Genomic DNA, 18071 nt, shown 5'->3' with positions numbered 1-18071 from the left:
ATAAAGCTGACTAGTTGAAGAGATTAATAATACAATATAATGCGGATTGCTATAAAATTGAGTTGAAGTCTGTACTTGTTGATATGTCACAGTCATATTTAATATATTTGATTGAAAAGTGATTACAAGTAATAATTATGATAATTAAACATTATTTTTGTAGTGATGCTTTCTTTTCCTATTCTAAGTGTTTACAACTCATTGAAAAGTCTCCATCCAGAAGAAACTAGGCTGTGTGGCCCAATACATCTCTCTGGTTTGGAGTAAATGTGACAGAGAATGTTTACAAAGTGTTAAGCATTTGCAGAACACTTTGTATTTTAAAAGTATGTTCCAATAAAAGCCCCACAGTAACTTGGAAAAATACGTGTTCCCTATTTTTCAGTGCTTCTTAGTCACCTAAAATTACCTATTCAGCTTGGATCTTCTAGTTGTAGAGCTGTTATGTGCTCTCATGTTTAGCACCTGCTGTGTAAATCAGAGTATTGGAAGTACCACAGTGTGCAATAGAGACATGTAAAAGTTATATTTGGGGTGGTGTCAATGTGGGACTGAGAGAGGACAGTAATAGGCATGCTAATCATTCTTCTTGCCTCAGTAAAGGTTACTCCTAACACCTAACAAGAGGCCCCTACCCTGAAAGTGCAGTCAAGCAGTAGTTTGAAATGAAAGTTGTCCACAAAGAGGAAAATTTGTGTCTGGGGTTACTTTGCAAAACCAGGTTGCGTCCGCTATTATTTCTTTCATAAGTAATATTAATGTTTACAGGCTAAAATAAAATAAATGTGCCATTCTGTTTGCACACCATCCTCTCTCTCTCTCTCATACACACACGTGCACATACGCACATCCTCGTATCTTTTCATATTCCCTAGACTGTTTCCATCACAGTTCTGATTATGGGGCTGAGATTTTGGCAACATTTCAATGCCACTTCTTGTTCAGGTGTGGTATTAATTTCAACTTCAGTTAACAAAATTGAGCAGTCTTAAGCCATTTAAGGCCCTAATTCAGATGGAAGAAAAGGAAGGGATTATTCTTCTAAAGCAGAAGAAGGACAATCTGAGGATTGATTGATTGATTTTTTCTGCAAAGGAAAGGTCTTGAGTCTAGTCTGATGGTCTGCCTTTTAAATAGCTAAAGTTTGATGAAATTAAGTGCATCCTAAGAGGTTTCCCAAAAACTTCAGATTTTCTTTTTTAATATGTTTGTACATTGATATTTCAAGTTTCAAAAGAAGATGGGAAGCTGGAGAACTGCATAAAAATCTATATTCTTCAGAGTTTGAATTCATTGCATCATCAAATATGTTCTGTTCCAAGATACTTTTAAATGTCTGTGTTTTTGTTCTTCTCTGACAATAGTTTTGATATAAACATGAATGAAAAATTTTCACAATTAGGAAATAAATCTTTTGATTTTTCCTAAATGATGCATAGATTCATGTTATGATGAAAATATGCCTTCAGTCTTTTATAATAAAATGCCAAATCTCTCAAGGTAATTAATAGCAAAATAATACAGCAACATTAGTGGTTTTGGTCAATCCTACAGTTATCTGTACAGTCTACCTTTACAGAAGCAGCTATAGTTTTAACCAAATTAAATCTTTCCTTTTGTCTATTCATTAACAGATACGCATCCACACATTGTAGCTGTTTGTTCAGTTATTACTGAAAGGGTTAATTGCTGCAGCTATGCAGCATGCAGACCTCTAAACCTAAACCAGATGTAAACTAAAGCTAGGCTTTCAGTCAATCTGTGAGTCATATTTTACTGTCCTTAAAACTCCAAACAAGGAAGTGTCTATGGAAGCCCTTGAAGACTCAGCAGTTCTTAGTGTAAGAAATTAGGGGCTCTTTCTGTATTTGTGGCTGGATTCATCAGAGTTTGTCTTTTGATGAAGCCAGTGTGGTTTCCTTTGGATGAAGTCTAAGCTTTCTTTTAAAGTTCACAGGTTGCAGTTGTAAAGAATCCAGAAAGTACTGAGGAAGTTGTGAAAACAGTGGTTATGCTGTTATAAACTTTTCAAACAAGTAGGACACAGGCACATCACCTGTGGAAGTCTGAGTACTCAGAACCTCAGAAAATTAGGGACATAATTTCAAAACTTCCTTAAAGGCTTAAAAACAAATAGTCTATCAAGTTTTAATTAAACTTATGCTCTCATAACAACCTTAAACAACCTTGAAAATCCACTTGAATTCTATCAGACTTCTATAGATAAGTATGTGGTTTCAGAAGTAGTTAACAAAAACAGCTTCATGAACCTCTTTATTACTCATCAAAGGTATTTAAAAATTCTGCTTGCTTTTCTTTTGATCTTTTTTTGCTAGATTGCTTGTTGTTGTTGAGTTTTGGGTTTTTGTTTGGCTGGTTGGTTTTCTTTTTGATTGACTTTTTATGTTTTGGGTATGTTGAAACAAAAAAATCATGCTGCTTATTATTATCCTGACCAGAGACAATGCAGTAAGACTGAGGAGCAGCTAATCATCTGCTCACACATTTTGTTCAAAAAGACATATTTTATTATTAGAAGAGGTTTGTGCTTCCAAGGGCTAAAATTTAGCATCCAACAGAACTAGCTGGAAAACATTATGCTTTAAAAAGATAGTCTGAATGCTGAAAACATTTTTTTTCTTTTTTAAAAAAGTGAAGCAACTATTTTTGGTAATGCGACTGGTTGCATTTTAGATCATTTATCAGACTCACTTATTAAAAATGTTAGTACAAAGCATGGAATGTTTAGCGACTTTTCCTTTTCGGTATAGATGTCTTAGCTGATACTGGCTCTTTTGAAAATTTATGTATTTTTAATATATTGACATAAAATAAAATGAAAAAAATAGGATGAGCAAGCCAACACAGTAGCTTGAAGAAAATGCAATTAATTGTATTTTAACACAGAAATGGATAATGAGATAAGATTCTTGAAATAGTTGATACAGCTGGAATTGCAATTTGTTTAAATCTCTCAACTGGTTTTGAACATAGATTTTCTCATCAATTTCTAGATCAGGAGCATTTGAGAGACCTGTGAATGTATGGGCAAAAAGCTACCAGTCTGAATTGCCCAAAATTTAGAAGGTTTTCCCACACTGGTCTTTTCCATTGCTTATAGTTTACTTATATGTTAAAACTGATTTAGAGTTTTGGAGAAGAGGTGTCTCTGCCTTTGCCAGCTTTTGCTTAGAACTTGATACCTTTGGAAGGTATAAGATCAGTGCATGAGGACTGAGTATTTGGGACTACAAGATAGTGAAACCTTCACCTTGCTCCAAAGCAACATAGAGAAGTTTTTATCTTTCTTTATTCCTGTTTGTGCAATTTTATCTTGGGATATAAGCTTCTACCTAGTGCTTGGCTTGTGCGACTGCCTACATGACTCATTTGTGGTGCCTTGCATATCTTTCAATTCTTTCATTACAAGGAAATTTAAAATTTACTTGAAGTAAATGAAGTTTAGAAATATACCAGCTTTTGTCTAAGTTTTTCAGTTGTATCCACATCTCCCAAGATGAGAGAATAAACTGAACCTTTGAGAATAGGAATGATAACAGAGTGAGTTTTGAACCTGTTCTGAAAAATCAGACAAGCTTTTGTTTTAGACAAAACTTTTACAAAGTTGTCACAGGAGGGTCCCCTTTGCCACCTATTCCTTTGATATCTGGAATGTTTATGTGGGCTGTTTCATAGTGATAAATGTGTTGGAATATGAAGCTGAGGTTAAAAAACAAAATCAAATTTAGAAGGCTGTGAGTATTCTCACATACTTTTTTTTCCCCATGTGTTACTTCCATGTTGCTTAGAAGTTATTCTTCTGACACAAACATTTATTCTTTATCTTATTTCTTCACTTGGACAAAAATACTGATAAGTATCTGGTATTTTGTATTACTTTCATGTGATCAACACTTTAATTTCTTCATTTACAGTGAGGAATAGTGATAGCTCATACAAGTAGAGAGGGTTTATACTCCAGTGACAAATTATAGGACAGATAAATTAGTGGTATATCTAACAGGTTGTGCACAAAGACCATGATTCCAGTCTTGGTGATCTGAAAAACTGATAAACTTAAGATGAGCTTATAGGCCTGTTAATTCTTTAATGAAGAAAGCATCTGATGAACTAGTTTGTTTTAAGCATCATAATACTGATATTAGTATGGTAATAATGACAGAATTTGTCAACTTTTAAAGTCTGAAGCTACGTATGATATTTTACTCTCTATAAAACAAGAGAAAGGGATTTTTGTTTCCTGTGTTTTCTTTTGTATTGTAATTACTTATTGTTTGCAGCTCAGGAATAGGGTCAAAAATGGACCTGAACTATCTTTCTTCTGAACATCACTGATATTAGTCTTTTTGTGGGTGGAACGGGGGGTGGGAAGAAATAAACAAAAATAACTCCACCAAAAAATGAAGAAACAAAGCTATCATTAACAGCACACCCTTTCCCACACCCCACATATATGCACAAACAAATCATCTGTGAAAGAGCTTCTAGTATCTGGTTAAAGAAGAGACACTTCATTCTGACAATATTACACTTTTTTTTTCCTGTAATAAATTGAATATAAAGCATAGAATATGCCACATTTCCACACACATTTTGAAAGACACTGCTTCAGGTGGTTGACACTGGATATAGGCTAAGATTTTTGGTAGGCATGAGTCTTCATTAGATCTACACTTCTCTCAGAGTGCCTGAGAGATCAGGAGTTCATCATGAGTATAGACACTACTTAAAGAGAGTATAATGCTGTACTGCTCTGAAAAATATTTAATCCATGTTCTGGGAAAAAGTATGAAATTTTGGTGATATTAAATGTTATGGTAGGTTCTATAGCCTTTTTCAGCTTTGCCACTTATTTCTGAAAAAGAGAAAAGCATGATAGAAATTCTATATATTACCATTATAGAATGTGTTCCTTTGTAGAATAGTACATAACTTCTCTACTTCTTATCTGTCATGTGTTTTAAGAAAATTCATGGTCATTTGGATCCCCTTCTCTATTTCAGAAGCGTTAACTAAAAATTTTGTTTAAAATTCCTTTCAAAATACAGTCTTGTAATTATGTAATTATACATTATATGACTATATTTGTAGGGGGTTTAGGTTTATTCTTTTTAATATTGCTTCATAAGCAGGTTACTTGTCTAATTAGATATATTCATGCTTATTTTTCCCCTAAAATCTACTGGTGTTTCTTTCTATTTTTCTCTAAGCTTAAAAAAAAATAAAGTTAAAAAATTAAATTGTTATTGTCATCCTGGTTTTACTCCACTTATGTAGAGTTACCATTTATTTGAGCCAGTCTTCTTTTCTGTATATGTGCATTTTAAACATTATGATAGTGCTTTCTACAGCTTCAAAATATTTTTTAAATGTCTAACCAGTTTTCTGTATTTAAAGACATACTAATAATTCTTTTTTGCTTAAAAAAACCCTGGAGGGTAAACAAGGAAGATAAGCATTTTAGAATGTGTGCACTTTTACTAGGAATTTTGAGGCAGAATCAAGCAGGAATCATTTCTGTTGAATGATGGGAACTTATTGCAGCCTAAAGAGATTTCCCCTATAATGGAAATCTGAGCTTAACATTCACCTGAAGTAACAGTCTCAAGTCTTCAGTTGTCCCAAGTTAAATTAACTTGGATAATTGGTGGGAGTATGATGGTACTTACAAATGAATAATCTGTGTCAGACCTGCTTTAGGTTCCAGCTTCTCTGTCCTGGTCTCTAGTGCAGTAAGAACCAAGATATGCTCCAAGGTCTTTCATAGAGTTCAAACCATGAGAACTGTACTCTTAAAATCCTTCATTTTAATCCTTTTGCACTATTACTTTTGAACAATGCAATGCACTTCTACTACAACTGTTGTTTTGTCAAGTATCAAGCTCCCATCTGGCTTTACTCCCTAAATTAAGATCATTCCTACTATTTGGTGCAGGTTTTGCATTTGATCTTTGATTCAGGTACTGTCACCTTGGGCCAGGTATATGAACATGGCATGGAATCTCAGTTTGCAATTTTTTTCCCCTACAATTCTTCCCTCTAAATTTGCCTTTTTCCTTCAAAATAATTCAAAACTCTAGTTAATTTTTGCTACAACTCATTTAAACTCACACACTGGCCAAAAATTATTTCCATATTTTGGTCAAAAATATTTGACCAGGAACAAAACTGTTCCTGAATACATTATCACTGTGTTTGTACTTGAAGTAGTGTGTTTGAGGCACATATTCCAACAGTTTCACTGGCTATGAATTAAAGTGTCTTTTATTACAGTATGTAATGATGTGTCATCCTGAACTAATCTGTTACTTGAATTTCAGCATGTGAGACAGAAGCAGCAAAAGTTTATCAGCTATCACTAGAGGAGCACCTCCAGCCTTTCAAAGACAACATGGAGCAATTCATTAGTCAAGGTAAATAATGAAACGTCACTTAACCTTTTCATGACATTTCAAAGGAAAGTTATGGGAACAATGTTTATACATTGTGGGAAAGGGACTGTTTATTTTGGCATCATAGAAAGATGTGGATTAGTTTAATCAGATGCCACACAGTTCTAAAAGATTTGCAAAATGATTCTCTTGTACTGTAGGTGACTCACTCTCTTTTGCATGACAGCAAAGACAGCAAAGACAAATGCTATTGGCTTGAGTATGTAATCTTCTGATTAGTTCAACATTCCAGTAGAAAACAAATTTACAGCCTTTGTTCCTTGAAAAATTGTTGAAGCTGGATCTGTTTCATTAATTTCATTCCAAAGAGATAATTCTCTTGTATGCACCAAAAAACATGGAATAAGCATAGCAAAAGTAGTTAAAGGTTTTCCAGAGATAAGGTAAATTCATATGAAATACTTGGATGTGATTAATAGAAAATACTGCAAGAGAAAATATATTAGAAATATCCATGATTGACTGGCAACCTGAGTATTAGAAGGAAAACACTTTAAAATTAAATAGACTATGCTTTATTGGACCATTTTTGACAAGATTATAGGAGATATGATATATCAGAGCATCTCTTGAAATACTACTCTGAAAGAGTATACTCCGTATTGAACAATTTGCTTTTTAATACAAGTTAGAATTCAATGCATCAGGGTTAAAATTCCGTGATGAGTACACCAACATAACTTTAACAATTTGTTGCTCCTTCTGCCTTAATACTCCATTTTATAATCGAAGGTGGACCTGTTGTCTTCTGAACAGGCAAATTATTTGATTTTGTGCTGATTCAATGGACCTGTCAGTAATTCATTAGCCTCGAGATGTGTTAAATAGCTACCATATGTAAAAATCTTTATTGACTGGGTGAGCTTTATGTTTGAGAGGCCGGTCAGATATGCATTTATTTTTTCCTGGATCTATTATCCAAGACGACCATCTATCCAAACATTTTAAAAAGTGGAGTACATACAGAATCATTGAGTGGCTTGGACTGGAGGGGACTAGACAGGTTGCTCATGTGTTCTACTGTGTACTGATCCATGCTACAGGACTCTCAATTACAGTTAATAAATTGAGCAAACTCACTATTTTGAATCACCAAATGTGAACTGATGTTTTCTAAGACAAACATATACTAGCCATGTTTGTCCAGCAATAATAGGTATGAACTGATGTAAAACTGGATTCTGATTATGTACATTACGTATTAATATTACAGTAGTGACACGATCATACATGTTGCAAGTGTTTTGCGTTAGGTTTATGTTATTGTTTGTATGTATACATAGGGGAAATTCAAATCACAAATTTGTCTGAAAGAGATTATTAATGATATATTGTAAATCATGCCATATGTTTGCATATTAACCTTAATAATAGAGTAGGAAATCAAACACAGAGCTTATCCCTGAAATTGTTCAAGGCCAGGTTGGGTGGAACTCTGAGCAACCTGGTCTAGTGAAAGGTGTCCCTGTCCATGACAGGGATGTTGGAACTAGATGATCTTAAGGTCGCTTCCAACCCAATGATTCTATAATTATATTTCAACAGACATCTGTCTGTTAAATTTCTGTTAATTCTTTTAGGAACCATACTTATGGAAATATTGGAATTTAGGCCTTGGCTTACTTTGTGATTTCTAACTACACCTTCCAGAAGATAATTTTATATAATCTATATAGTGATCTGGTCTGTTTCTGCAAGGATATGCAATTGTCTTTCTTGATTATGTGTCTGTACTTTTGGAGAGCGAGGAAAAAGACCAAAAAAAAAAATTAATCTCATCCATTAAGAACTTTGTTGTGTTGCCATATTAATAGTTTATTGACAAAAGGAGAAATGCATATCAGTAAAAATGTCAGTGTCTAATTTTAATGAAAATAATTGGAAATACGTATTGTGAACACAGTTAACTGTGATTAAACAATTTCCACATTTTCTTTTTTAAACTGCAAGGCCTATTGTGCAGAATTCTGTCCCAGTGTAAGAAAGACAAAGGTTAACATATAGGAAAAAAGAATCCCTGGTTAAGTTCCAAAAATAAAGTAATTTAAATACCTTTCATTATGAAATCCTTTGTTTTTACTTCATGGGATTGAATTCAGACTTGAAAGAGGCCATGTTTAAAGCAGGATTTCTCTTTCCTGTTCAGTGTTTGACAAGCTTTTGATCTAGATATTTTTTCTAAGGGCTTTTGTTGTTTATGTAGACATAATCGATGAGTCTTTTCAGCTAGACTGCACACATGATCATTTAGAAAAACAGAGGGACAATTCTTGGCACCTTTTGGGGATTTTTGTTTATATAACATATGCTCTGGGCAAAGAAAAATCAAGCTTAAAGTTTTTATCTTTTCAAGTTCCAGTTTCTCTAAAGTCAGAAAGTTTTAACTTGTAATTCAGATGAAAAGCATTTTTCATAAGGTTGAATAATTTGGCATGTTTATATGATGCCTTTACAGAGTAGATAACTTGTGTGCATAATGGGACCTAAAAGTTCAAAGTAGCTAGTTATTTACAGCATATTCACTTATACTTGTTGCTAGCAGCTAAAATGGAAAATGGTTTTCCCGTAGGCAAGAAAATTTGGACATCAAATGAAATATCCTTGGCAAGAGGTTAGAAAGGCTCTGATTTGTAAGAATAGTTATTGTCATACACTGGTAGATAACTTTAAATTACAATACTGCAATCTAGCTAATTGTTACCAGTGACGTATTAAGTGTTAAAATTAAAAAAGATTTGTTTAATTATTAGATTCATCAGAGGCAAAGAAAGGTTATATATCATTAGCTATCGTGTAAAGATGATTTCATTTGACAGCTAAAGAAGGGAAAGAGGCAAGAATGTATTCAGAATCATAATGTTTTTAGATGAAAATGCTAGTAGTATATATGATGAAGGCTATTCAGCATTTGCCTTGCCAACCAAGTCCGTGGGCTAAATAACTAGGATATCATCAAAGTATGCAAATTAGTAAGTAACAGGATGCCAGTCATTTTTCTGATGGACTTCAGGGTTATTCTTAAAATTATCATTCTACTTAACAGAAAATTAAACTACTTGTCCTGTCCTCTCTACATTGGCCTAGTGGTTATTTGTGATTTACAAGCATGACTTATCCTGTGGGTTGGATTTCTGAGGGTCTTGTGCCTCAAAGCCTCCAAGGCAATCCTCTGTGTTCTTCTATGTTTTCTTTCCTCTTTTTAAGTCTTCATACTGCAAATCATCAATCATATAATGTCCTTCTCCTGTTCATACAAATGTTAATTTTTTTTTTCTGAACTTCTTAATAACCATGGGGTTTAAAAAAGGGGGAGAAAAAAAAAAGAAAAAGAAGAACTACTTCAAAAAAGGAGATTGTAGAAAAATTGTGAGAATATACAAGACTTTCCAAAATGATATTGTTGATTTTTTAGTTTGTTATAACCATTTCTGTAAGGGTTTCCAATATGTGAGTAACATATAACTGTGAAATTTAGTAAAACAACTGTACTTTTCCCATAAAAAATTATTCACACCAAACAGCAGGAATTTAAAATTTGCATCTCCCCAATATAGGATATATAGTCACATTTTCTATCTTTGAGTTAGTTACTCCTCACAAGTTATCACAATTTGAATAAGAGAGATTGAAAGGAGAATGCTATTTGGGAACCTTGTCTCCATTGTTTCATATGTATTTGTGGATAGATAGGGATGCAAATACATGAGAGATCACATCCACTACTTTGGAAAGCTTGTTTTCCTGGGGGAAATGTGTCTGATACACAGGACAGTGAAGAAATGCTGAGTGTGCTAATCATCATGCAATTTGTAGAGGAATTTCATTAACAGTTAGTAATCCTTTAACCTTGTCCCTACTTGCTAGGATAGCCAGCTCATGTTGAAAGAATTATGCCTGCATGAACCACAAATGATTCGCAGTCCCCAGGTTTTAAATGTGGTTAATTTTGCAGTGAAAAGCAGTCTTTGTGTGTTTGTTGTTGAGACTCTGTCTAGGCTGTGAATTCTTGTCAACTTGATAAGGCAGGAAACTTATGACAGGAGGCAGCAACCATCGCTCCCTCAGAATAGGAAGTACAAGTTCCCTTGTTTGGGAAGTATACTTTAGACTTTAGAAAAAACATTATGTCATAAGAAATAAAAACATTGTTTGCAGAGGTAAAACCAGAAATTTCTTATCTTTGGCTAGTTCATCTAAAAGCATTGGGAATAATTCCAGTGTGATTGCAAGTTTGGGACCACAAGGTAACCATTCAACCTTTGGTTCCTTCTAGTCTTAATTTTGCAAAACTCTGGAGTTTTGCTATTGTGAATGAATACCAGCCTCAGATTTTGTTCTGCTGGACCCAAGAATACAGACTCTTCTCTAGAACTATTTTTTAGCCACATCCTCGTGATCTTGCAGAATAATGATGCTAAAACTGACCTTTTAGGTGAACACTCTATAACCATCTCTCTCCTTTGCCTGGAAGAGCATTCAGGAACCCAGTTTCCAAACTGTTAGTAAATGAGTGTATAAATCACAGTGTGTTGCATTTATCACTGCAGCTGTAACCAGATAGTTGACCGTGACTTTTCTTTTAGGTCAAGCAGCAAAAGGCTGTGCATCATCAAATGATGGATTGTGAATGAGACTAAAGCACCAGACTGAATCTTGGATGGCTGGGTTAAGTTCCTGGCTCCAGAACTATTGTAGATGATTGCAAAATGAGTACTGCTAGGGTAATCTTAATTCTGGCATTTTCTACCCCAGAATGATTGATTTTGCAGATTTCATTTTCTTTAATGTTGCTTTTATAATTTGATTAATACAAGGGAGAACATAGCAGTACTGTGTAATTTTTCTAAAAGTAAATTGAGGAAAATGTGACTGAAAGATGGCTAGGAAGATATATGAATAAATGGTTTTGTTTTTCTTTGAAAAAATGCACAGAGCATTAAGAAGTTGGATATTGGTAGATTTATGTAGAGGCACTTACTTTAAATATTATCATCATTATCAAAATATGCTCATTACTAAAATTTTTAAAATTGAATTTTTTCATTTGAGGGGAAAATGTTGGAAGGATATGAAAAGTAAGCAACATGAAGTCATTCAAACAAAAGATACAGGAATTCAACTTAAGCAATTTAATTTTATGAGTGTTTACATTTTTGTTATTATTCTTTTTGTTGAATTATTGAAGGAACTTTTAAAACTTGTTCTTTGAGTGGTGAAAGTATTTTTTTAATCTCACACTGACATCTTAATGCTGATAAATAGTTTAATGTCGGCAAGATATAAACTTGTCCCTACCTCAGATGTCAGCACCTCCATTGGCATACATTTTTACATAATAATCCTAATTCAGATTGTGTTGCATTTGCAACACGAGACAGGCTTCGCTGTAGTAGCCTCAAAGACTGAGGCTGGCAGCTTTTTGTGCCTTTGGCACAGGATCTCATTTAGTCATTTTTGTAGGCATCTATACAGCAGTTGCACACAGCACAGGTGTGGTAGAGTTAAAAAGGTATTTTGGCATCACATGAGAACAGATCAATGCATGAGTATCACAATAGTATGATACAAGTCATCCAATTCAAAATACTCTGACAAAATTACATTCTGAAAAAAATTACTAAAAACCTTGTGGATATTGGGGGGGGGGGGTGTGAATAATTCACATTTTAAGTCTCTGTTCCAGTAAAAATGTATTCAAATAACATTGCTTTTACCACATAGTTCGTGGGATGGAGAAGGAAAAAGAAGAGGAGGACACGAAAGCTTAAAAGTACCTAGCTCTTTCATGACACAATGACACAACATGTTCTTTAGCACTGTGGAGTCCAGACAGTCCAGCTGAACAACCTTCTCTTTAAGGCAGGCCTGAAATCTCTTGCAATATCTTTACAGCACTAATAACAATGATTTAGTCATAGATATGCTAGCTAACTGCATATCTGTTAACTGCCTAGTCATGACCTGACTGAGACCATTGAGCAGTGTAAGATTTAAGATCAGTAGCAGGGAACATGGAGTGAGGAGCTCACAGCTGCACTCCAAAATCAATGTATTTTACTTATGTGAATATGACATGGCAACATTATAGTGAGTAGTTCCTGAATACACATAACTAAGTAAGATGGAGTGATTTTCTGGGTAGTTTTTTTGTAGTGGTTTTCATGTCTGGGGGGCTTTTTAAGTGTTGGATTTGCGTCCCTCTTCTCTCTCCCTCAATTCAGCTGATAGGAGATGTCATCTTTCAAAGAGTGGCAAATCACAGAATGCTTTGAGTTGGAAGGGACCTGAAAAATCATCTAGTTGCAACCCCCCTACCATGGACAGGGACACATTCCGCTAGACTGGGTTGTTTAAAGCCCCATCCAATCAAGCCACAAATGCTTTCAGGAATGGGACATCCACAAACTCTCTGGACAACCTGTTGCAGTGCCTCACGACCCTCTCAGTGAAGAATTTATTCCTTACCTCTAATGTAAACCTACTGTCTTTCAGTTTAAAGCCATTTCCCCTTGTCCTATCACTAAATGTCCCTGTAAAATGTTCCTCTCCACCTCTCTTGTAAGCCCCCTTTATGTACTGGTAGGCTGCTATAAGGTCTCCCCAGAACCTTCTTATCATCTGCAGAACCCTTCTATGTTATTGCTTCAACAGGTTCACATCCTTCTTAGGTTGGGGGCCCAGAGCTGGATGCAGTGCCCCAAGTGGGTCTCCCTAGTGTAGAGTAGAAGGGAAGAATCATTTCTTTGATCTTCTGGCCACACTGCTTTTGATGCAGCCCAGGACACAGTTGGCTTTCTGGCCTGCAGGTGCTCACTGCTGAGTCATGTTGAGCTTCTCGTCAGCCAACACCCCTGAGTCCTACTCCTCTGATCTGCTCTAAATCCATTCTCTCTACCCAGCCTGTGTTTGTGCTTAGGACTGGCCTGACCCAGACGCAGGGCCTTGCAGTTGGCCATATTGAACTTTATGAGGTTCACCCAGACCCACCTCTCAAGCCTGTCACGGTCCCTCTGGATGGCATCCCTTCCTTCCAGTATGTCAACTGCACCACACAGCTCAGTGTTGTCGGCAAACTTGACAAGTGTGCTCTCAATCCCACTGTCGATGTTGCTGAGAAAGATGTTAAAAAGTGGTGGTCCCAATACTGACCTCTGAGGAATGCCACTTATCACTGCTTTCCATTTGGACATTGAGCTGTTCACCACAACTCTTGGAGCGCAACCATCCAGCCAGCTTTTTATCCACGCAGTGTTCCATCTATCAAACCCATGTCTCTCCAGTTTAGAGACAAGAATGTCATGCAGGACAGTGCCAAATGCTTTGTATAAGTCCAAGCAGATGACATCAGTCTTCCCTTATCCACCAACGCTGTAACCTCATCGTAGAAGGTCATCAAATTGGTCTGGCACTATTTGCCCTTTAGTGAAGCCATGTTGGCTGTCACAGTAACGTCTGTGTTTTCCATATGCCTTAGGATAGATTCCAGGAGAATCTGCTCCATGATCTTGCTGGGTACTGAGTTGAGACTGACTAGCCTGTAGTTCCTTGGGTCTTCCTTCCCTTTTTAAAAACAGGGTCTGTGTTTCCACTTTTCAAATCATTGGGAACTTCACTGGACTGCCATAGTTTCTCAAACAGGATGGATAGTGGCTTAGTCACTTCCTCTGCCAATTCCCTCAGGACCTGTGGATGCATCTCATCAGGTCCCATGGACTTCTGCATCTTCAGGTTCCTTAGTTGGTCTCAAACCGATCTTCTCCTACAGTGGGTGATTCTGCATTCTCCCAGTCCCTGCCTTTGCCTTCTGCAACTTGGGCAGTGTGGCTGGAGCACTTGCTGATAAAGACTGAGGCAAAAATAACCATCATCTTACCAAATTGTTGCTTGAGATGGATTAAAAGAGGACACAAACAGCAAAATGTGGAGAAAGCTTGTGTCTTAAAACACAGCATCAATAGAACTTGAGATGAAGTTTTTTGGTTTTATTATTAATATAGTTATTAATCTGAAAAGTAAGTTCCTTTTTATAGTTTTCAAAGGCTTAATTTTTTCTAACTTCCAACAAAGTTCAAGTTTCTGTCCTTATGTATTCACTGAAATTTTAATCTGTGGTTCCATAAATCTTGCTCATAATCTATCGGGTTAGCATATAATTTGAGTTCCTTTGGTGTAAGAGTATAAAGTCATTGTGAAGTACAATTGGTTAGAACTAAGATAAATGTTTATGTGTTGAACTTATTATAGGTTTTGAAAAGAAATGGAACAACATCATTTTTCAACATATTAGGTGTTCTGTCCCAAGTTATCTTCAAGAAACTGGGGTCTGAATGAAGAATGTTCTTTTACATGTAGGCATGAAAACCTTAGAAAATGGGGGAGAGGAAGCAGATATTCTTCGTGTTCACAACCTTCTATAAATTTGTCATAGGGAGTGCAGAAGGGTGTAAGACTCTTGCTAGGATTTCCAGAAAAAATTCTGCTATTTTCTCTCGTAAAGCTTTCTTTGCATGAATGTACCTGATAATAAGCCATCCAAATGTACTTGGATCTTTATTCAGGGTAAATAGAAATTCTCAAAACTATAACAGTGTAGGTCTAATGAGTAATTGAAAAGGTATTGTATCTGTCAAAAAAACCCCAAGACACAACCCCCCCCAAAAAAAACCTGGCTCCACTTGAAAGTTATTGGAAAGCACATTCATAGCTCTAGCTAATTATAAACAAATACTAGTTAACACTCTAAATAAAAAGAGAGGAAAAAAGCAAAAAGATTTAGGACATGGACAAGCAGATGAAAGGATTCTTGTTGCCTTCCATCTGAGATTACTCAGATGCGTTCCTGTATTCAATTACCTGAGAAGATGTGATATTCCCCTAAGAGAGATCAGGAGATCAGAAGGGATGGCAGTTTCGCGCATCTCCTTACTCACAGCCCTTTGAAACTGGTTCAGCAGAAATAGCTTAAATTGCAACAGGGATTGGGGCCAGACGGTGACTACAGGCAGTAATCACTGGGTCAAGATCATACCACAAACCGACAACAAAAAGTTCTGGTGGAACAAAAGCTCTGACAGGGCATTTGAATGCTGTTAAAGTAGACTTACAAGGTCTACTTGGAATAATTTCTAAATCAGAAGCAGTGGGTCAACTTCTTTTGTGACTGTTTATCTAGTACATAAAGAACATTGATAATTCTTATTTTTAGGTTTGTGTCTATTTTTCTCATCAAATTCCTTGCATATTCAACTCTAAGCTTAAATTTTAATGGTCGATTTGTTTTTGGTTTGTTGGTTTTTTTTACAGAGCACCTATTATTGATCATCAAACTTTTCTTTACAGTCTTCCCCCCAAACCTATTTCTTTTTTGATAGTTTCCATCCAAAAGGGCTTAGTTCTTCCCGGTGCCACTCATGTCCCTAGCACATTAATCCTATTAAATAAAACATGCAAAGATAACAAACAACAATAAAATTCAAAAATTGAGGCAAAACAAATGCAGAAGTCTAAAGAGAAGTGGGAGGAGAGGGGGAGGAAGAAATAGACTTTTCTCAAGAGCTTTCTACTGATTCTGGTGTCTTTGCTATTCTACTTTGGTATTTCAAGGTTTTTCAAAATGCAGTCTTGAATAACATGCTAACTGCAAAAAAAATCAAAAATCTTGTAAGTGTTATTTTGGTGTTTTCTGAAGGCATTTAAAAGTATATGTACTATCGAGGAGAATGGGAGAGTTCTCTTAAAAGCGCTGACAGACCTCTTGTAAACTTGAAGATTAGACCCTAACAGTAGCAGAGTAACTGCATGCCATTTTTTGGGATGCCAGTTAATCCAGAATTTTCTCTATGTCCATTTTCTTTCTGTGCTACACACATGCTTGATATACCTACAGAAGGTATCCTCATGGCCTCTGTTAGGTACCTCAGGTCCTCAGTTCTTAGTGGAGCTGGGTCAGAAGTGACAGATGAATTGCCTGATGTTCCATACACTTTTTAAGAAAGTCTATCCCTCAGTTTTGTTTTTAATTTAGTTTCGTTGGGACTTTTTTGGAATTTGTGGCACTGCCAGAGGAGATGTTTGGTATATTTTCAAAACCCTAGCTACTAGTCACTCAATACCACTGTGGTGAAAAAAAAGGTGTCTTCTTTGAAGATCCTGGTAAATCTGCAACAAGGATTTTTAAAAAATGTTTTTAATTGTTTCCTTTTTTTTTTTTGTATTAACAAGTAACAAAAATTCTGCTGCTTTTTGAGCAATGTGTTTAACATAGAAGCATAATAACCCCAGTTTAAACAGAGTCAAACAGTTAAACAGTTTAAAACAGAGTCAAATATTCTACATTCAAACAAGAAATTGCAACAACAGAGATAATAGAGACAACAGTTGTTATATACAGTATCTATCGGCACAAACAATAGTCTGTACATATAGAAAATAGATATATTCATGCTATTAACTTTTTTAAAAATTAGATTTAATGCACAAGGTAAAATGGTTACATTTGGAGAAGACTAGTAGAGAAAGTTTATTGGACTGAAAATGAAGCGATACTTGGCAGTTGTCTTCATTCACAGAGTGGCTTGATTTCTGCAGAGAACTTAGCATAACAGATCCAAAATGTCACTTCCCATATAGGTCAGAGGGGGCAATTTGTGGTCAATACGTGGTTTATGTCCTTAAATTTGAATTCCTTTTCATTTAATTTCATCTTCTAGGCTTCTTAAAAAAAGAAAGCCTAATTATAGAAAAGTGAACGATACTGCTCTGCTGAAGACCAGCATTTTCTAGTATGCCTGTTCATGTTTTTCACATTTGATTTGGTGAGATACTTCAGATTTTCATAAATGCATAGGTCACTTTAGTATGACTACTCATATATGTGCCTTTCTAGAAGTTTATATGTAACCTTTGCAGGACTCTAATCAAAAAGAATTGGAAGAGCAAACATGGAACAATGGCATGTATCATTCTGGAATGTAGATATATGCTGATAACAACAGAATATTTGAGAAACAAGTTAATTATGACTTCATTTGTGAGATCTTGTTTGAAAGCTCATTTTGAACTGCATGAAATCCAGTTTTATGCCCCAATTATAAAACATGAAGCAGTAAATTTAAGTAAATACAAAAAATGTTAAGATAGAAGTTAGAACACCCTATGTGAGTAATTTTTGAAGAAATACATATGTCCTGTAGTTAAAAGAATTGATACAAGGGCCTCAGATATAATACAGTCATCATGCTTGGTAAGCAATGATGTAGGGAGGAAGGAATGTACTTGAATTTTGACCAAATACATAAAGTGTTTAGGAGGTATAGACCTTGCTCTAAAGGGAGACCAACTCAAAATAATCTGAAGGTAACTTAATGGAAAAAGCAGGGAACCAGTGGAATGTCATCCAACAAGAAGGCATTAAAGATGCTTTCAAAAGTGAAAAGGTAACTAAATCAGTGTATGTTGTAAATATTTGATAAAGTAGCTTTGGTCTGTGAGAGGTCAGTTTCATTCTAAAATGTTCTGGTTTTTGAGATGGCCATATTTTTCAGTATGACCTAAGGTTATTTTTCAGCCTTAGTGTTTGAAGTGGATTTTACAGAATAT

At 35.4% G+C, this 18071-nt stretch overlaps 1 protein-coding gene across 8 annotated transcripts in view; it reads left to right on the top strand.

Annotated features, from left to right (window-relative positions):
- Positions 1-18071, top strand: part of FMN2 (formin 2) — a 155826-nt gene that overhangs the window by 101904 nt on the left and 35851 nt on the right. For all 8 annotated transcript variants that reach the window (XM_050314237.1, XM_050314236.1, XM_050314234.1 and 5 more), the window contains one exon: positions 6342-6434. In XM_050314237.1, the coding sequence (XP_050170194.1) occupies positions 6342-6434 (93 nt within the window). The remainder of the gene's footprint in view (positions 1-6341; positions 6435-18071) is intronic.

This window comes from Myiozetetes cayanensis, unplaced genomic scaffold (genome assembly GCF_022539395.1).
Source record: "Myiozetetes cayanensis isolate MyiCay16 unplaced genomic scaffold, myiCay2020 scf2-11, whole genome shotgun sequence".
NCBI lineage: Eukaryota > Metazoa > Chordata > Aves > Passeriformes > Tyrannidae > Myiozetetes > Myiozetetes cayanensis.
The sequence above is the reverse complement of the archived record's forward strand: the minus strand, read 5'-3'. Positions and strand labels throughout refer to the sequence as shown.